At 44.3% G+C, this 21623-nt stretch overlaps 1 protein-coding gene across 1 annotated transcript in view; it reads left to right on the forward strand.

The window, feature by feature from the left end:
- Positions 1–21623, forward strand: part of LOC104333270 (von Willebrand factor D and EGF domain-containing protein) — a 193618-nt gene that overhangs the window by 48621 nt on the left and 123374 nt on the right. Inside the window, exons 3-6 of the mRNA XM_075430952.1 lie at positions 4703–4931; positions 7541–7773; positions 17125–17214; positions 18494–18629. Coding sequence (XP_075287067.1) covers positions 4703–4931; positions 7541–7773; positions 17125–17214; positions 18494–18629 — 688 coding nt within the window. The remainder of the gene's footprint in view (positions 1–4702; positions 4932–7540; positions 7774–17124; positions 17215–18493; positions 18630–21623) is intronic.

Below are 21623 nucleotides of genomic sequence, written 5' to 3' on the forward strand. Positions count from 1 at the left end.
CTCCTTCGCTAGTGCAAGGCTGTTCCTCCCCGGGGACCTGCTGCGCTGAGCGAGCTCCAGTGCCTTCCCCAGGGACACTGGGGACACAGGTGCCCAAACTGGAGGGCAGGATCAGCCCCTCTGCTCAGCCGCTGCCACGTTTCTGGGGGAAAAAAGGACTTTGGACAATTTTAATGGTGTCTCTCTGGAATCTGTGTTTTTAGAAGCCTGACAGTAACGAGCTCTAAACGGAAACCAGACCATGTCATGCCACATGCTTTATTTTTTTCATATACTTTACTTTTACTGGCTGTGCAGTCCCCATTGCCCCGTCCCCGCTTTCTGGCTTGTATAGCTCCCAGGTAAAATTCAAACTACAGGGCACTGGCGCGTGTCTTCATAAATTTATCCTTTGAGTTTCACTGCTTCCCCTGCTGTCATATGCAACTTTTGATCTTAAAAACTGAAGCAGCAAACCCAAGCGAACAAGAAAAAACAGTGGGATCTTTTTCCATGTGATAAATAGGCAGATGTGTATAGCACCAGGAGGAGCCATAGAATCATAGAATCATAGAATGGTTTGGGTTGGAAGGGACCTTGAAGATCATCTGGTTCCAACCCCCCTGCCATGAGCAGGGACATCTTCCACCAGACCAGGTTGCTCAGAGCTCCATCCACCCTGGCCTTGAGCACTGCCAGGGAGAGGGCAGCCACAGCTTCTCTGGGCAACCTGGGTCAATGTTTCACCACCCTCATGGTTAAGAATTTCTTACTAACATCTAATCTAAATCTGCCCTCGTTTAGTTTAAAGCCATTCCCCCTTGTCCTATCCCTACACACGTTTGTGAAAAGCCCCTCTCCGGCTTTCTTGCAGGCTCCTTCAGGTACTGGCAGGCTGCTCTAAGGTCACCCTGGACCCTTCTCTTCTCCAGGCTGAACAGCCCCAACTCCCTCAGCCTGTCCTCGTAGGAGAGGTGCTCCAGCCCTCTGATCATCTTCATGGCCATTCTCTGGTCCTGCTCCAACACATCCATGTCCTTCTTATGTTGTGGGCTCCAGAGCTGGATGCAGGACTCCAGGTGGGGTCTCACAAGAGCGGAGTGAAGCGGCAGAATCCCCTCCCTCGCCCTGCTGGCCACGCTGCTCTTGATGCAGCCCAGGATACGGTTGGCTTTCTGGGCTGCAAGCGCACATTGCCGGCTCATGTTGAGCTTCTCATCCACCAGTACCCCCAAGTCCTTCTCCTCAGGGCTACTCTCGAGCCACTCTCCGCCCAGCCTGTACTTGTGTTTGGGATTGGAACCGTGTCCCCGGAGTGGGACTATTAGAGATAGTTCACTATCGCTGGCTGAAGAAATGCAAAGCAATGGCAGCAGTCACGCTCTGCGGAATATGACTGATATCTGAGAGTAAATTATTTTGTCATCATTTGGTAATAACTTTGAAACTTTAGCTCAAATATCTGTATGCTTTGCATATTGGCAAACGATAGGTAACAGCGCAGAATAACAAGTTACCATTGTAATTGACTGTGTATGTTTTATTAGGCTCAGATTGTAGTTAATCTCCTCACTGAGCTACGTAAATTAAAGCCAGCTTTGGATAATCACATCCCTTTAGTCAGAGGAGGAAAAAGCCTGGCAGGTACAGAGGGCAGGTCAGATCAGAGATGCCGGAACATACATCTGTAAGTTGGGAAAGGTAAATCTGGAGCAGCCTTTCCCAGCCGTGACTCAAAATGCCGTAGTTTAAACCACTTTAGCATCACCCGCTCCTGCTTTGGGACTTCCTGTGTCCATGGGATTGCAGTGACCATGAAATGGTCGAGTTCAGGATCCTGCATGGAGGAAGCAGGGCGATAAGCAGGATCAAATCCCTGGACCTCAGGAGGGCTGACTTTGCCCTCTTCAAGGAGCTACTGGGAGGAATCCCGTGGGCCAGGGCTCTCGAAGGCAGGGGGGTCCATGAGTGCTGGTCGCTTTTTAAACAACACTTCTTCCATGCACAGGAGCAATGCATCCCCCTGAGAAAGAAATTTAGCAAAGGAGGCAGGAGACCTGCATGGTTAAACAAGGAGCTTCTAGCGGAGATCAGGCAGAAGAGAAAGGTGCATGGCATGTGGAAAGAGGGACAGGCCACTTGGGAAGAGTACAGAAACGTAGTGAGAGCATGCAGGGATGCGACGAGGAAGGCCAAGGCTCACCTGGAATTGAAGCTGGCAAGGGATGTCAAAAACAACAAGAAGGGCTTCTTCAACTACATCAGCAGCAAAAGGAAGGCTAGGGACAACGTGGGGCCGCTGCTGAATGAGGCGGGTGTCCTGGTGACGGAGGATGCGGAGAAGGCAGAGCTAATGAATGCCTTCTTTGCTTCAGTCTTCAGTGCTAAGACTGGCCCTCAGGAATCCCAGGCCCCGGAGGTAAGAGAAGAAGCCTACAGAGAGGACGACTTTCCCTTGGTCAAGGAGGACTGTGTGAGGGATCGCTTAAGCGATCTGGATGTCCACAAATCCATGGGCCCCGATGGAATGCACCCACGAGTGCTGAGGGAGCTGGCGGATGTCATTGCTGAGCCACTCTCCATCATCTTTGAGAGGTCCTGGAGGACTGGAGAGGTGCCCGAGGACTGGAGAAAGGCCAGTGTCACTCCAATCTTCAAAAAGGGCAAGAAGGAGGACCCAGGGAACTACAGGCCGGTCAGCCTCACCTCCATCCCGGGAAAGGTGATGGAGCAGCTTATCCTGGAGGCCATCATCAAGCAAGTGGAAGAAAAGAAGGTTATCAGGAGTAGTCAGCATGGATTCACCAAGGGGAAATCATGCCTGACCAATCTGATAGCTTTCTACGATGACATGACTGGCTGGGTAGACGAAGGGAGAGCTGTGGATGTTATCTACCTTGACTTCAGCAAGGCTTTCGACACAGTCTCCCATGATATCCTCCTGGGGAAGCTGAGGAAGTGTGGGCTGGATGAGTGGTCGGTGAAGTGGATAGAGAACTGGCTGAATGGCAGAACTCAGAGGGTTGTCATCAGGGGCGCTGAGTCTAGTTGGAGGCTGGTGACAAGTGGTGTCCCTCAGGGGTCAGTACTGGGCCCAGTCTTGTTTAACTTCTTCATCAACGACCTGGATGAAGAGTTAGAATGTACCCTCAGCAAGTTTGCTGACGACACCAAACTGGGAGGTGTGGTAGATACACCGGAAGGCTGTGCTGCCATTCAGCGTGACCTGGATAGGCTGGAGAGCTGGGCAGAGAGGAACCTGATGAGGTTCAACAAGGGCAAGTGCAGGGTCCTGCACCTGGGGAGGAACAACCTCATGCACCAGTACAGGCTTGGGGTGGACCTGCTGGAGAGCAGCTCTGCGGAGAGGGACCTGGGTGTCCTGGTGGACGACAGGTTAACTATGAGCCAGCAGTGTGCCCTGGCTGCCAAGAAGGCCAGTGGGATCCTGGGGTGCATCAAGAAGAGTGTGGCCAGCAGGACAAGGGAGGTTCTCCTTCCCCTCTACACTACCCTGGTGAGGCCTCATCTGGAGTACTGTGTCCAGTTCTGGGCTCCCCAGTTCAAGAAGGATGAAGAGCTACTGGAGAGAGTCCAGCGGAGGGCTACAAGGATGGTGAGGGGACTGGAGCATCTCCACTACGAGGAGAGGTTGAGGGAACTGGGCTTGTTCAGCCTGAAGAAGAGAAGGCTGCGAGGGGACCTTATAAATGCCTACAAATATCTGAAGGGTGGGTGTCAGGAGGATGGGGCCAAGCTCTTTTCAGTGGTGCCCAGTGACAGGACAAGGGGTAATGGGCACAAACTGAGGCACAGGAAGTTCCGTCTGAACATGAGGAGGAACTTCTTCTCTCTGAGGGTGACGGAGCACTGGAACAGGCTGCCCAGGGAGGTTGTGGAGTCTCCTTCTCTGGAGATATTCAAGACCCGCCTGGACAAGGTCCTGTGCAGCCTGCTGTAGGTGACCCTGCTTCGGCGGGGGGGTTGGACTAGATGACCCACAGAGGTCCCTTCCAACCCCGCACATTCTGTGATTCTGTGATTCTGTGATTCTGTGATGGGATTCAGGGATGTACTCAAAGCTGTTAATAGACAGAAGCCTGCAGGCCAAAAACCCCAGAAAATTGGATCAAATCATGTATATCCTGCATATGTGTTTTGTACATCCTGCACGTGGTTTTCCCTTCAAGAATGAGGGAGACGCTGAGGCCCCAAAGAAGCATGCAGTACGTGCTGGAGGGGTAGGGCAGAAGCTGTTAGGGCAACAGCAGCTGCAGCTGGAGCTGTATTGGAGGAAGGTGCTGGTGGGTGATGCTCTGCGCATAGCGGTCTCCTGCTTCGAGGCGGTCCTGACCTCTCCCTGCCCCTCGTGCTCTGTCAGGCTTTGCTTTCTTCTGCTGCGGATGAAGCGTGGATGGGACTGGCCAGCTGATGTGGCCCAAAGTGTGCTTCCCAGAGAAGGGATTTAACCTGTTTACATGCTTTCATCTTTTTCATACAAAAAAATAGAGGAAAATACTCTCGAATTCAGTTCTTGCTGTCTTTGAGAATTTTACCTGTGAAAAGTCATGTTTCTAAACTGAGCAAGAGATTGTCATCCCCACCCACACTGCTTTTTCACTGACCCTCCAAGATCACCATGCTCAAAGTCTTGGATTTTAATGATTCACCGTGGAATCCTACCTCATTTGCTGCAAATGGTTTCTTTTGTGTGCATCCTCAGATGAATAAATGCGGGACGCAAGCTCCGGTGTGGCTGTCGCTGAAGTCTGAATCCCTGCCGGTACCTGGTGAGAGCAAGAGGCTCACGGCCTGCGCTACCTGGCAGGTCTTCTTCGGGGGCACCAAGGACTGCTGCTTGTTTCGGATACCCATCGCCGTCAGGAATTGCGGCGACTTTTTTGTGTATCTCCTGCAGCCTACTCAAGGATGCATGGGCTACTGCGCGGAAGGTGAGGATCAGCAAAGTATTTATCAGTAAGATTGCCTATGCCTCTCTGGTGGTGTGTTCAAAGGTCCTGGTATTGCAACGCACATCTCGGTGACCTTGCGAGTCAAGCATCGCTCCCAGTAAGATGCAGAGCGTGTAGAAAATAAATCAGTGGCAGTCCAAGGTGTTCCTGAAGAAGAATAGCTATTATTATCAGTGCAAAATGTAATCTGGTGTGTATTACTGAAGTGTTCTTTGCTTGGTTACAGTTCCCACGTAACCTTTCCTACTGTCTTTGGCTCCACTTTGGCTTGAAGTTGCACAGCTAGTGAGAAGAGGCCTCTCGGTTTTATAGATGCACTGTATCCCGGATACTGTATCTAAGGTCTGTTCTTATCTTCCGTTATGCAGTATCCCCTCAAAAAAGATAATTCTGAAACTCTGGAAGGAAAAAAAAACCAAACTGATAACATCTTTTTCACGACATTTATATAATTACTCTCGTCAGAAATAATTTTGAGCCTACTACAAGCGATCTAACCTCTGTTCGGTAGCTAGGAAACAAAGGAATAGCAGAAAGCAATTGCTCACTCAGTTAAACCTTCTGAACTTCGGACCATATTCAGGTGCATACAGATTTAGTCAGAAAAGATAATACTTTCTCAAAAGGAAAAAATTACCTTTCTACTTTCCTTTCAGCATTTTCGGACTGAGACATGACACACTGAGAAATTAGGGTTGTCACCTTTCAATCAGGCAAAACTCAAGCTTAAATAAATGTTAAAGAGAGAGATATCTATTTTCTTATCTTTATATATATTTTAACATTCCCACATGAAGAAAAGGGAGGAAAAAAGGCTCAAAGAAAGTGAGATTAATTCACTACTTGAAATAAAAAATATCCCTTAAAATAAATGAAACTGCTCTCTGATTTCCATGATTCTTTCTCAGAGATTACTTTTTAACTGAATACAGTCATTTTCCAGTTCAAGCTTTTTTTAAACTATAAGATTTCCGCTACCCTTTTCTGAAGAAATTTTTTACCAGTACCTTTTGGGGGATTAGTTTTGTCCCTTCTATTGATCCTTTCTACTGATCCATACCTGTTTAGTAATGTAAATCTGCCTGCACTTTTCATAACAAAAAAGTTCATCTCTTCCCGTCTATCCCAAATCAACAACCTTCTGCCTTTTTCTTACTACTGCTGTTGAAGCTTTCACTATTTTCCTAAAGATTTCAGTGAGGTCCAGCTCTCCCACGTCTTTAACTTCTTGCCTTTAGGGTGTTTTTGCAGTGTCATGTATTGGATGGAAAAAAAGCAAAGCTGAAGTTTTTTACTGGAGGTTGTCACTCACTGTCGTAAATTCAGCTGTGCTGGTTGCACCAGAGGAGCCCCTACGTGTCCCCAGAGCTGGGTCCAGCCGGCACCGCCACGGCTTCTTGCTGGGGTCGATCCCCCAGCCCCCATCCACTGGAGGCTCGGGGACAGGACACCGGTCAGCACTTCTGAGCTGCAAACCAAAACGAACTCAAAGCTTCACAGCTTGGCAGAAAGGGCACGGCTGGGAAGAGCGGCGTGCGTGCTTGCAATTCTGCTCACATCCTCGCACGAGACGAACACCTCGCTTTGTCCTTCTGGAATAATTTCCTGCAGAAAGTCATGATGCGAGCGCAGTTTGAGGCAGCTTCCCTTAGAAACCAAAGAGAAAATGTTATCAACAACTGGCCCTTATTCATATTTTAAGTAATTTTTTCTTTTTCTTACCTCTTATTTTTTACCCTGGACAGACGTTAACATATTGGTTCTTCATTCTGCTATAACAGCCTCGTACCTTATTCTTTTGGGCTTCCATAACATTTTTCTACACTCCTCCAAAAAAGTTGCTGAATTTGTCCTTTCAAAGCATCTGAGACAGCTTCATGTTCCATTTGAGTCTGAGTCTGTAGAGATGAAAGAACGTCACCCTACAGTCTTATACATCTTTTTGTTTCCACTTGCTAGGTGAGTTTAACAGGAAGAAAAGTTTCAGATTTCTTTACGTGTTGAATCTTATAGAAAGCAGTCTGTACTTTTAGACAAATGACATTATTCTGGGCAGAAGGAGAATACATTGGGCATTGAAGCATATAGGCGTATAGAATATATGGGTTCGTCGCAGAACAGGCTGGAAACGATCTTCACAGCATGGCAGTACGGGCTGGGTGAGCTCTGAGAGTGTTTACTTCTGCAATGCAATGATTTCTCATATCTCTTCTGTACTTGTCGTAAAACTTGGATCAAAAGGCTGTGCTTCAGGGGAATGCAAAGCTGATGGCCTTTGCCAGAGTAATTAATTTGTATTAATCCAAGTGCTTCACTTCGATAACATTTCTATTAATGCAAAAAAAAAAAAAAAACAACATAAAAACAGGTCAAATACTGTAACAACAATGGGTAGTCAGTACACAATTAGCAATTTTTGCATTTTGTATGAAATGCACTTTCTTGCTTGCATAGTTAATAGTTAAATCACAAGAATACAAAATGTAGCATTTCTCCATGCTTAGTTATATTGAAATCTTGCTGAGTGAACAACTGTATTATTAAAGTAACATTTTCTCCTACATCCTTCTTTCGTTTTCTTCTTCCAGACAAACTCACACGCCTGGCTTTGCAACCAGCGATAACTCCTGAGCTTGTGCAAGGTCGTGTCCACCTGAAGTGCACTTACAGCCGCCCCTCCTCCAAGCTGCCGCTGCAATATGTGGTGGTCTGGTCGCGCCTGTCCACCCCTGGCACGAAAGAGCAGATTCAGCATGACACCACCCTGCAGCCATTTTCCTACGTCGAGATGAACGGCGTAAATCTCAGATTGGGAGACACGGTAATGCCACCCCACCTTCAGCAAAAAAAGTCAAACGCTCATGGGGATCAAATCCTTTTCTTTAATCATAGAATCACAGAATGGTTTGGGTTGGATGGGACCTTAAAGATCACCCAGTTCCAACCCCCCCCTCCATGGGCAGGGACACCTTCCGCCAGACCAGGTTGCTCAAAGCCCCGTCCACCACCCTTCCAGGGAGTGGCAGCCACAGCGTCTCTGGGCAACCTGTGCCAGGGCCTCACCACTCTCAGAGTAAAGAATCTTTGATGCGTTTTTATTAGTGCTGCTTCTTATACTTACATGTACTGCAGAAAGAAATACTGACGCTGTTTTGCAACGAGATTTTTCAGTAACGCTTACCAGATCCACGATCTGTAACATTTCTTTGAATTGCAGTGGGTTCACAGAAGCTATCCATTTTACTATTTTCTGAAGGCAACCTGAATATTTGCACTTACATTACAGCTTGAATGCCACGCAGTTGGTATAAGTAGTAGGTACATGTGCTCGAGCCAATTTTTGCTTAGTATTTTTTTGTATCTTGCAGCAGCAAGAATTTGCAGTAGAGGCAGGCTCAGCTATATGCACTCAGTAATTTTTATACTCACGGACCAGAGACACAATAACATCTTTTCACAGAAAAGAAAGACAGTACATTTTCAAATAGAGGGAGGTTTATTTTATGGTCTTTTTCATGGTGTTCTGCCTCTCCGATTCCAAATTCTTGGTTCAATAGCATACTGAAAGATAGAGTTCATTACAAAACAATCTTTAAGAAGTATATTTGATGGCTTACATAGCAACACAGATCTAGTTTCAACAACAACAAAACAGAAGCCAATACAAGATGTGAAAAAAATTGACTTGTGTATGAATTCATGGCCTTTCATGGTACAGAAACAAGACTTTCAAAGTTAAATTAGGTTCATAACTTTTATAGGCAGAGAGCCATTAGTGATGCTACAGTGAACTGAAAGAATAAACAGGGATAATGGCCTTGTGTTAAAAGTAGGCTGGAAACAGTCTTGGCATTTTCCAGCTCTTTGAGATATTTAAGACATTTAAGAAATGTGAATAAGCTTCTTCCAGTTCTTGAAAGGATGAGTCATTTATAACAGTAGCACAATCTAGACAGTCTTTTCTCATTTCTGCTCCTAATTATGCCTTCTGAGTTCAGAATCTGACTGATGCTGCCCTCACTTATATTATAACACGAGACAATTCTGCCAGTTTAAGAGAAGTTTGTGTTACGAAGAGATATTTTCGTCAAAATAATTTCACATGCAATCACTTTGAATGTAGTTTTAACAATCCCGAGGGATTAAGAGAAAATATAGTTCTGTTAACTAGTAGCATGACCAAATCTTTATAAGACCGTTTTTATTATACTAAGTTTTCAGTAAGCCCTTCTTTGTCCTCTGCTGAAATTATATATTTAATTTAGCAGGTTTAGTGAGACTAAAATGTTCTCTTCCTTGCTAGACTGTTTTTTTAAAGGTCTTCATGGCCTGTTTGCCTAATTATAATTATCCATAAATCATCACTGATGAAAACCAAGCAATGCAGCCTCAGCTGTAACTGGGAATTCAGATTTACATAATAAAGATTTTAAAAAGCACTTCACTGTGTTTGCCATCCAACTCTGGCTCTCTAATAAGAGTCACAAAGGGGCAGCGTTTCCTTTCACCTCCAGTGGTGTAAACCTGAAGCAACTTATTATGTGTTGGTAGGGCTACTGCAAAGGAAAAGTGATGCCACTAAAGCAGAGTCAGAACCCGGGGACCAAACTCCACCACACAGAGGCAGTTCATAACCTTCCATCCACCCAGGAAAGATGCAGGTGAAGGGCTTTTTTCTTGGGCAGCTTTAAAGGGAGGCCAGATCCATTGTCTACCTGGACTTGTGCAAAGCATTTGACTCTCTCCTACATGACATCCTTGTCTATAAATTGGAGAGACATGGATTTGACAGATGGACCGCTCAGTGGATAAGGAATTGGCTGGATGGTCACACTCAAAAGGCTTGTGGTCAATTGTTCGATGTTCAGGTGGAGACCAGTGACGAGTGGCTTTCCTCAGAGGTCAGCATTGGGATGGACACTGTTTAACATCTTTGTCAGTGGCATGGACAGTGGGACTGAGGGCACCCCCAGCAAGTTTGCCAATAACTTTAAGCTGTGTGGCGCAGTTGACACGCTGGAGGGAACGGATGCCATCCAGAGGGACCATGATAGGCTGGAGAGGTGGGCCCGTACGAAACTCATGAGGTTCAGCAAGGCCAAGTGCAAGGTCCTGCACATGGGTCGGGGCAATCCCAAGCACAAATACAGGCTGGGAAAAGACTGGATGAAGAGCAGCCCTGAGGAGAAGGACTTGGGGGTGCTGGTTGAATAGAAGCTCAACACAACCTGCCAGTGTGCACTCACAGACCAAGAAGCCAACCATACCCTGGGCTGCATCCCCAGCAGTGTGGCCAGCAGGACAAGGGAATGGATTCTGCCCCTCTGCTCTGCCCTGGTGAGACCCCACTGGGAGTCCTGCGTCCAGCTCTGGAGCCCTCAGCACAGGACAGATGTGGACCTGTTGGAGCAGGTCTAGAGGCGGCCACAAAAATGATCCAAGGGCTGGAACACCTCTCCTATGAGGAAAGGCTGAGAGAGCTGGGGCTGTTCAGCCTGGGGAAGACAAGGCTGCAGGGAGAACTTAGAGCAGCCTTCCCGTACCTGAAGGGGCCTACAAAAAAGCCAGAAGAGGGACTTTTTACAGGGGCACATAGGGACAGGACAAGGGGTAATGGCTTTAAGCTGAAAGAGGGTAGGTTAAGATTAGATATCAGAAAGAAATTCTTCACTGTGGGTGGGATGGCACTGGCCCAGGTTGCCCAGGGAAGCTGTGGCTGCCCCCTCCCTGGCAGTGTTCAAGGCCAGGTTGGACGGGGCTTTAAGCAGCCTGCTCTGGTGGAAGGGGTCCCTGCCCATGGCAGGGGGGTTGGAGTGAGATGATCTTTAAGGTCCCTTCCAACCCAAACCATTCTATGATCCCCACTGATAAATGCCATACTAGAGAGGAGGCAATGAACTGGGGGCACTTTATATTTCCCTTTCCCCTTCTCTGTGCACAGCCCACCGGTAGCACCCCTGTGGCTGCGCACTGCCAGTGTGCATGGGTGGCTTTCAGAGAAGGGTTTGTCCCCCAGGATGCAGAATTTACAGCATTTTGAAAACTGCTTGCTTTTTTTAACCTACTCTTTGTCTACCTGCACACAGCCTGAATTTGGTCTCAATGCTTTTATAGCCTGAAATCAGCACCTTCTGTGTTCAATTCTTGATAAGAGAACTACAGCCAAGTGAGAAGTATTTTTTTTTAATCATCTTTTAGGTGATTGATATCTACACTATTTTTTGTCTGTCAAAATGTCACCAGGTAATAGGTTAGTCACATAATAGAATACCTATTGATATATTTTAATACGCAGTCAAACCTTGGAGAAGAGCTGAGAATTACCGGCCAACATTTCTGAACTTGTATTGACTAAACAGCCAGTTATTTTTTAATAGCCATCATGTGTGCTTTTCTCCCCCATCTTTGGGCGCCAGTTTTGTTATTTCAGACAGTAATGTTGGCAGCATAATATCCACGAAACTACTGCAGGCTTAAATAAATCTATAACATACCGCTATTTCTATATAGACACTGAAAGAAGCCTACTCCATCTGATACGAAAATCCTGGCATTCCTAAGCCTTATTTATGCGATAGTGACAGAGGTCATTTCATTCCTCGAGGCACAGCCATCTATAAATTATAGCGGCACACTGTGAGTAATGAGTTATGCTAAGAAAGAAAGGTGTTTAGAAGAAAACCGTGCAGATTTTGCTCACCACAGCAATCCAAAAGTTCAGACAGCGAGGAGCAATTGTCACCGTACCTAAACTATGATGTGCACAGTAAAATAAAAATGTTTAAGTAAAACTGGCCTTTCCGAGCTCTGTGCTAGAAGTGGCCATTTCACGTGGCACTCTGCAACAGCAGAAGAATGTGCCCCAGCCAAAAAGACTGTAAATTAGTGCCTTCGTATAGAAAATAACTAATTTTAACTCACAAGGGAAGAGGAGTGAATTTTCTCCCTGCTTAAATATTAGTCCCATTCCAACCACTGGACTTGACAAAATCAACAACGGAAAAAGAAGACCTGCCCATTTGTAGGTCACACCCCAGTTCACAATTTCTTTCTCAACCTTCAGGTAGAAAATGAGGAGCACCCCCACACACAGAAACAGAGCTCTGGGTGGACTTGGCCAGAGACTTTAAAGCAGAAAGGGCCAGAGAAATGATGAGCAAAACTCTGCAGCTGATAAGTCACCTCACTACTACCCTGGCAAAATTTCTTTCCTTAGTAGATGAATGACCTACAGTCAGCCTCCACATACTGTCTGGCCGTTTGGCACCTGGAAAGAGCTGCCGCCTTCATCTATAGCGAGTAGCAGAGTGGCTAGAGCTGGGCTTCCCGCGGTGTCAGGTCACACTGATGCACCAGCTCCCTCCCTTCTGCAGCCAACGAGCCCTTTCACAGGGAGCGATTTGTGTTCAAAAGCTTTAAGGTTTAGTTTATTAATTAACTCAAAGTCAGATTCTCCCTGCTTTCCCCTTCCTGCTAACCCTTCTGGAAGGACTTTCCAGAGACCTTGCTCCTACCCCTCTCTGCAAATACCTACAGCCAGATCATTTCTTCAAGCTAATGAGAACTACTTTTTTTTTTCCCCTCTGGAAATGCCATCCTTCAGCTCTGCTCATCCTTCGCTCTTTTCATCAAGGCTGTAAACCACAGCTCCCTTCCACACTCCCCAGCTCCCACCAGAGTGACTCCTCGAGGCTTTTCTAGCCCCAGCCCATTAGAGTTTAATAGAGCAGACAACGCAGCTCAGAGGCCTTGATAGCCACCGCGAGACACCCTTTCCCCTGGCATGATCGATTGCCTGCCCAAGCCTTCACCTGCAAGCCATGAGTGTGGCTCAGGGACTCTCACCCTTGCAGCCCCAGCCTGCCTTTTGACATGGATGATGTAGCTTAGAGGGTTGATCTAATCCTGGAGTTAACAGGGTTAATCACCCACAGCTTAGGCACCCGCGCCTTACCAGCAGCACACAGGCTTCCCTGCCCAGTGAATGGGAAGAAGTGGGTACTCCTAAATGGTACCTTAGGTTGAGAAGGCAGCTTCCCACACGTGGCCAACATAAATTCCTGACCAGAACAGCATCCCTGAATTCCCACATCTCTCAGAAGATTGGATGTCTGAACTGGGAAAGTGCCTCTATCTACTTTTTAATCCAGACCTTCAAGTCCTGCTCAGATGTGCCTGGCTGTATGGAGTCTTTGAAAGATAACTACCAGTAAAAGTAAATATTTCAACTTTAAACCATCGCTGTTGTCACTGTTGGGCCTCTGGCATTACAATATAGCTCAAGTGCTCGCTGGAGAGATGGGAAATGGGTAGCTGGTCCTCCCAGCTGTGAGTTAGGTGCATGTCCTGCCCTTCCCAAGGGAGCATCCGACTCCCAGGGCATAGGCTGCACTAGGAGATGAAGCAGAGACCACAGCCAGGGACCAGCATGTGCATTTGCTGATTTTCTCTAGTGACTGATGAGGTAAAACATGCGTGTGGTCCTGATGGGCAGACCCAGACTCAGTACTCCCATCTGCCAGCTCTCCCTATTTTGAAGACAAGTACCACTGCCCCGGGATGCTGTTGAGATGGGTGGTGGCACCATTTCTGCCAGTGCTTGGAGAAGTGTGCAGAAGAGGTCGGCCTTTCTGAGAGCTCCTGAAATAATCTGGCAAATTTAGGAGCCTTCACAGGTACTGACTGAAGAGCAGGGATAGGTTTTGATCACAAAACAAGTATCTCTTCTTTTGCCTTTGGGAACCCAACCTCTTATCTGAGCACGGCCTGGAGAAGCTGATGAGGCCAGAGGCACGGCCATGGAATCATACCCCCCCGTGCCCCTACCTGTGCGTGCGCTGCCTTTGAAGATGGCAACAAATGTGAATGAGACTTTCTTTGAGCTTTTCTGTCTCTGCCCTCAGCCCCGTGTCTCTCACCACAAGCTCAAGCTGCCACAGATGATCCCTGTGCTACATTCAGCAGTAATTGGGGACACGGCAAAGGGTGAAACTGGAGGCGGTTTTACATTTGAAATGAGTATAAACAATTGATTTGGGCTAGCTGTCAATTCTGAGAGCTCTGAAGAAAACCCACATTTTGATCTGCAAGTTGTTAGAGGGAAATTTGCCGGAGGTGGTGACAGGTCCTAGGATTAAAATACTCTCTCAATTTGTTTCCCAGACTACCCAACCCCCACCAAATTAATGACTGAATTCTGCTTTTAGCTAAACATTCTGCTCATGAGGCTCACGGCAAAGTGGGAAGGTACCTGACTGATAACACATAAGGGTGGAAATCTGCTCTAACACACAGGAAAGGACAAATTTCTTAGCTACCAAGGCCGCCTTCTATCAGAATTTTGTGCCTGAAAGTATTTTTCTGCCCTATGGGAAGATCTGCTGGTGCGTGGGGGACAGGGAACAGCCCACACCCAGATGCAATCCGGTCATCCCGTCCAAGGGCACCCTTATATTTCTGTGCCTTTAAAAGGGATGATGAAAAATAATAATTAGATTTTTTTTAACAGATCCGATGAGTCTGTGGAAAAATACTGCCTAACCTGTCATGGCCATCAGCATACTGCTGTCAGTGATGCTTTTATCTCTTTGCTTTAAAAAGGCTGCATCCGGAGATGGGGGAGGGGAAGAAGGGAAAGAAAAAGTTGATTATTGAACTGGAGAAAAAGAGCTAGTATTTAGCTGAAGGCAAAAAAAGCCTCCTCGGAGTGACTATCATAATAATTATGTGACAAACTGTCAACCTGTAGCTCAGTAGCCGATGAACATATCTGCTGATTGTGAAGTGAAGTGTGCACCTAACAAGGTAAAGGCACTACAAGGGGAGGAATGATATGAAAGACAGAAATAAAATGTAGCTCATGACGGCTGTCCGTACATTTCGAATTTGTAAAGTTTGTGCTAATCTCCAAAAGTGCTGGAGATAGAACTGGAATGTACTGATAGGCTAAGAACATCTCAGTGTATCGTTATGGAGTAATCTTTGATATTAGTGTTAAGTGTTTTATCAATAAATTAGACCCCTAAAATATATATGTGAGAAAATATAATGCTTGCAGGGAATGAGGCTGTGTTCTGACATCTCCCGGGATGTCATTTTGGGGAAGATGACAGGAGGAAGCCTCCGTCATGCCACGACCCCGCCGCCTCTCCCTGCAGCTCCCTCCTTGGCAGGAGCGCTCCACGTGGCGTGCTCAGAGGGATGTCCCCCTCCGAAGGTTTTTGGGAAAAAGCATCAAAGCACAAAGTGCAAACAGCCCGTCAAGTGTAAATGTAGGATCTGCAATGCAGGTGCATTGGATTTGCTCAACATGCTCCGCAAAGAGATCATTGGTTTGGGTTTTTTTCGCTAGGGAGAATATACATTATCAGAACTCTTTCTCTGTTGTCACCGCCTTGGCACATCCCGATTTTGCAGACTCTCCCCGTGGCAGCTGTAGGAGAAGCAAGAGTAAGATCAACGCTCACCTTCTGCCTTCCCAGCAGAAGAACTTTTTTGAAAACTCTGTAAGCTGAACACAAGCCTTCAGGGAATGCTCAGAGATAATAAATATCTAATGATAGCAGGGACTTAATACCTTCAGTTCGCAACTTGTTCTCCTTTGGAGGCAAACTGGCTAACTACGAAGTATCTGAGGAATTTTAATTGTAAAGTATCTCTGTGAGGGCTGTGTCTTTTTTTCCCCCCATATGACCTCAAGGCTTCCATCTAGTTAACAGGACAAATAACATCATTTTCACCGGGCCAAAGTGGCTGGAGCTGTCAGCAAAAAAGTGAGAAACTTTATGAAGGTTGAAAACAGCCCCAAAGGCACATAAACCTGGGACTGAGCTGGACTGGAAATGATCCACCTGAAAAGCACAGAAAACACTTGAATTTTCCCATAGCCATACAAATGACGCTGTATCGCCGGTGGGGCATTTTCATTGTGCGCAAATGCGTCAGGAAAGAGGACTCTTCAGTTTGGAGGGAAGTCATGACTTGATAGTAATGAAGAGGGATTTTTAGGGTGGTAAAGGAAATATTCCAGGGTCATAAAAGAAATATTCCAGAGTGGTATGCAATTCATGCCCATATGAATCTGGGAATATCTTGGGTTTGAGCCTGTTCTGTTGTTACTGGTCATAAGGGTCATGCCGGAGCTAGCAGGTGAGAGCTACCGAGAGCAGCATGGCTGGTGAGTGATGCTGGAAAATCTATCCAAAGGAGTTTATCACAATGGAAAATAAATTAGATCGGTTCAATTCCTCCTCGTGGGTTACTCGAGGCTTAAAAAAGGCAGTAGCTATAAATATGCCATCTGACTATGTGGAATTGATTTAGTATGTCACAATCTGTTGCTCCATTTCCGAGAAGAGGCCAAAAAAAAAAAAAAGTTTACAGTTTCACAGCCCATTGTCATTTGCTTTAAGGAAAATTTCTGTAGTTTAATCTTATGATCCTAGAAATGATGTTAGCATTTTGAGTTTTCTGAAACCAATGAAACATTAAGATGGCAGATGGTGTGCGGGCTCAGCAGAGATAAAGGTTGCGTGACAGTGCTAGGAATAAAACATAAATGGCCTGGTACATTATGTTTGGTGGTTTTTTTTGGTTTGGGGGATTTTTTTTTTTATTTTTTTTTTTTACAGGATAAACCCAGTAGGCACATCTGCATCATCTTTTATAATGCAATAAGAAGAAAAAGGAGCTTCTTGTATTGCTGACACAGTTTCTGAAACCAGATGACTGTCAAGCTAATTTAAATTAAAAATCCTGCTCAGAAACTTGGTACAGAGAGAGGACGTTTGATCCAGTGGACAGACTGAAGTCTGGGATGCCAAGGGCTAGTGTCCTAATCCTGACAGTAAAGTCTATGAACAACGGAATTCTCCCTAATTAAAATGAGTTAATATTGCTAACCAAGGTGCTTGGAAAACTGCAGAAGAAAACACACTGGAAGCATTCAGTGTTCTTAATTGCTGACACAGAAGCCATGTTTCTTTGCTTATTAAATGCATCAAAAATCCTTCCAAATCTCAAGATTTATGCATAAACATTTTTAAAGCCTAAACCCCCAAAATGTGTTTCAACATCAGAAAACCAGTTTAACAACTCTGATCAACAGGAAGATGCATAACTGTATGAATTTTCTTCAAGAAAAGCTATAGCGTATGCTGTTTATTTATTGCAGGTCTTTTGCACTGTCACTGCTTTTACAAGGGACACTCCTGAGCAGCAGTCGTTGCCTGAAGAGAGCAGAGGTTTCTATGCTGGGATTAAGGTAATGCTGATGGCCCTGATTTACTGATTTATCTAGCATGTCCCCAGGGAATATTTATACATTATCTGACATACTCTGGAAAACAAAACACAGAAACATAAGCCTTGATCATCATAACCAATGCTGCTTTTACATTCACTTTGAGAAAATGTCTTAATAAATTATATGGCTTTCAGTCTGTTTGTAAAATGCCCTAAAGCACCCATCAGCACCACGTGCAGGTGTTTGACACTAATGCTGTAAAGAATGTGCAAAACTACATCTGCTAGCAAACAGACGCCGAAGTACTCTGGTGGTTATGTATAATAAGAAGACACACCTACAGGGATGCAGAATTTTGTTGTACCTAAACCAGAAGAAAGTGAAGGGAAAAACTAATTTTTATCCATCATCTTCCTACAGTCAGGCATTACAAAAATCAAATGGCTGAAGATAAATTCACACTGAGTGTGAAAACCAGATCTAATCCTGTTCAAGGATGGTAGTCCATGAGAATTTCAGAACTTCTGAGTATCTAAGCTTCACGCCTCCAAGGATGGTGTTTGAAAAATCTAACAACCCATTCTGTGTGACATTTGAAGAACAGTTTCAGGGTTTTTTTTGAAATGTCAGAATTTCCTAGGGAATGGAAATTCCCATTTCTGACCAGCCCCCAGTGCTGTTTCTGCTCTTGCCCCAGGAGAACAGACAGACAGAAATGGCACCACCCAAGCTCTCTCCCTTGTGCAGGAGCCACCAAAGCTGTCATATATTATGTATGGAGAAATCCTCCTTCCTGCCACAGCAGGGAAGAGGAATTGAGCAAAGAATGCACTCACTTTGCACCTGGGGCAGAGTACAGACATAGAATCTGTGACCATGAGGAAATGCCATCCTTCAGGCCGTGAATATTGCTGATATTTCTCCTAGTGCATTGGAATAGGAGCTCCTTTTAACCAGGGGTAGTAAAAATGAACAAATTCTATGGTATCACGCTATTTTCAGGCTTAATAAAAATGTGTTTTGAGATCAGGAGATGAGAAGCAATTAGACACTATATATGACAGCTGCAAATATTGTCTTAATTGCCAAGAATGTTGAAGTATTTTAACAATTGCACCTTATAAAGTTGAAGATCATTATTACGAATATTATTATGAGGATTATTACAAAGATTATTATTATTTTACAAACAATTAAGTCTGTTCATAACTGATTAAAAACACTTAAAATTTCATAAATATCAGTATTGTGTAATTAATCTGTCAACATGATCTAAAAATGGTTTTTATATTTCCAGTTTTTACCAGAATCATTACAAATTGCAGAGGATGGCAAAGAGCATGTTTTGACCATTCTGAGCACTGTACCCATTGCATGTCCCAGGCACGATGATTCCTGTAAAGTTACTCTACAGCTAAGTACTGAGGATTTGGGTAAGAGTTTTCTGTATCATCATCAATTCAACGTGATTATTTTTTCCTGTAATTATGTTACAATGAATTCCAATAGAAATTATAAGACTTTAGTAACAACAAAGGGCAGAAGCCATAAAATCAACAAACTAGACCATATATTTATTTGCAATATAAAATAGATTATAATATTACTCAGGTTTTTGAGAAAAAATTAAAAAAAAACTGACTAGCAATCACTTGAATGGTAGTCCACTGAGATTTATGGATGAAATAACTATGAGTAGAAGAACTTATTTTAAATTCTAGGAGTATAAAATTCCATTTTAAGTTTTTGTAGCAGCAATGGTCTTAGGTAGAATAATTTCATTAATTATCAATAAGAAGCTCACCTGCAGATTTATTATTCAGTAAATGTGTACTGAAGCCTTTTTTCTTTCTTTTGCTGGCTTACAGATTTTGTCTAACTTAATACAGAAGAAAAAAAATAATTCTTATGCTTATATATTATTCTCTTTCTAAAAGTATTTCTTTTTTACTTGAAAACATTGACAATGTCACTTAGAAAATTCTCTTGCCCTTTTAATCAGTAAATGCTCTCTGCTTTCATCATTCATCCATAAATCTCAATGGACTACCATTGCACCTGTTCTGGTGGAATATCATGCCTAAGCAAGGTGGGGGAGAGGCATATATGTATTTACTTTCCTTTGCACTAAATAAAACACCCAACTCTTTTTCAAACAAGGCACTTATTTTTCTATAGGTGACTCAATGAAAAAAATGTTTAGAGATAGGATTACAGCCACAGTTTCTCTACCCACAAAAAGCCAGCTCAAAAAAATGGCAAATCCCAGATAATTCCTGATATTTTTCCCTTTCTAAATCCCTCTCCTTTCTCTCACCGTCACCAACCAAGTGCTTAGACAGAATTAAAAAAAAATTCAAACAGTATCATAACAGAATGATCTTAAACTGAATGTGACCTTATGGTTCCAGCAGGTGTGTTGGCTCTCGTACGTGGAGTACTTTGCGTTTCTCCATGGCTCAGTGCTGCTCTGTTCTATGTATTGCTCTTGGCTTAGAGTCTCTGCCGGTCCATCAGGCAAACATGCACTGAGCTCACGGGACCAGATTTTCTTAGATACTGGGGTAGCTAAGAGCGCAAGCTGGCGTGTGGTGGGACAGCCCCACAGCTTTCAAGCAACATAAACACCTAGCATTTATGAGGCTCAAATGAGAATTAGCCACATAAGCTATCAAAGTAATTTTTTTTAACTCCCATTTTCTTAGGCATTAGTAAAGCCTTTCAAAATCTCACTGACAGTAAACGCATAGGCCAGGAGCTCTCAAGTAGGGGAGGATGAGTTTGATACATCGGGCTAAGGCTGACGTCTTCCGAGGGTCTTCTCCAGCCCCATGACTTGGGAGAAAGAGGGGAAGAAAGAGGAGAGGCAAGAATTCCAGAAGCATCTTTATATTTGAGCTGCCAAGGGGCTTGATATGTTGGTGCCAAGAGGTCCCAGGATGGAAGTACCACCCAACCAACCGGAAACAAAAGGAACTTGTCACTGAAGCAGAAAATTTCCATTAGTTCTAATCAACTCATTTCTGCAGCTTAAACTAATAACCAGCTCTAGCCCTTGATTGCTCCATCCTGAGGCTATTTCCTTGGATGACACTTGGACTGTTTATGATCAATTGAGAAATCTATATATACTTAAGGCTGAGTATCTGCTGCTGGGTGTTTGCATAACCCCACATTTGTTTTGTTCCTTCATTGTCTTTAGCGTCCATTAGTTTATTTGAAGGAACACTGTGGGCTTCTCAAAAAACATAGTGTTGGCCACAGTGCTATAAATTGAAAATAAAAACAGTTTTAGCTGAGATTCGTTTGTACTGAATAAATTAACTGACAAGCTCCTTGTCTGACTGAATCCATATAACAATACTGTTGTGCTAATTATGTAGGGAATAAGTGATAAGAAAGCTAATTACAAGAACAGAAATATCTCTCTAAGTTCAGACAATATCATAATGAATGCCAAGGCACAGCAGAGCCACCGGAGTTTGGCTTCTGTTAAGTTTATCATTACTATTTTGACAAAATGATTTTCTTTGATTTTAAACTTTTGTTCTGGGTTGTGAGCACAGCTCATGGGGCTGTAATGGCAATAACTATTCCTCATGGAAAGCTCCAACTTAATTGAATCAAGAACCTTGAAAATGAGCCAGGACTTTTCTATAAGATGTGAGGCAGCCTTTAAGGATTTGATATGAGATAATATGCTATTCATATTTGTAGGTGTTTAGTTCAGTTCCTATAGAACTCTACAGGGTTAATTTAAATTATATTTTATGAATCTTTTCCATAAGGAATAAAACATTGTTAATTTGATCATGTTAGAAATGCCACCTTAAAATTCTTGGATGCCATCTCCTATAAATTATTAAGCAATTCTACAAATGGGAAAAATGATACGAAAATCACTTATTTTCATATCAGATTAATTACACTGCTACCGCTTCTAGAACTTTGTTCTTATCGGCTTACAATTAATGGTCTGGGACAGAAAACTACATATTTGGCACAAATGTTGGCAGTCCTGAAATCAGCAGCGAGATTCTGACTGGTTTCAGTAGGGCCACAATTTCATTTTTTATCCACAAAAGGATTCATGAAGGGTTGGGTGACTACCTGAGGAGCAGGTACACACCATGTAAAATGCAGACCAGATGGCTCAGAACCAAATGCTGTCATAGTTCAATGTTTGTAAATAAAAACCACATCTATGGAAATAAAAATCCAGGTTTGTCCTTTACCTGAGACCTCAGCATGAAGGCTCAGGGCCCAAGAGGAGTAGACACTACCAGTCTTGCTGCTAGAAGAGGTCCCTTTAGGCACGATATGACACGCAGAGGCAGAGCTGCATGAATGACTTGGGTTGCCATTGCCATATTGACTTTGTCACCACCCACCACTTCCCTACCCATCACAGACATTAACATAGCCAG

Source organism: Opisthocomus hoazin, chromosome 9 (assembly GCF_030867145.1).
Source record: "Opisthocomus hoazin isolate bOpiHoa1 chromosome 9, bOpiHoa1.hap1, whole genome shotgun sequence".
In the NCBI taxonomy this organism is placed as follows: domain Eukaryota; kingdom Metazoa; phylum Chordata; class Aves; order Opisthocomiformes; family Opisthocomidae; genus Opisthocomus; species Opisthocomus hoazin.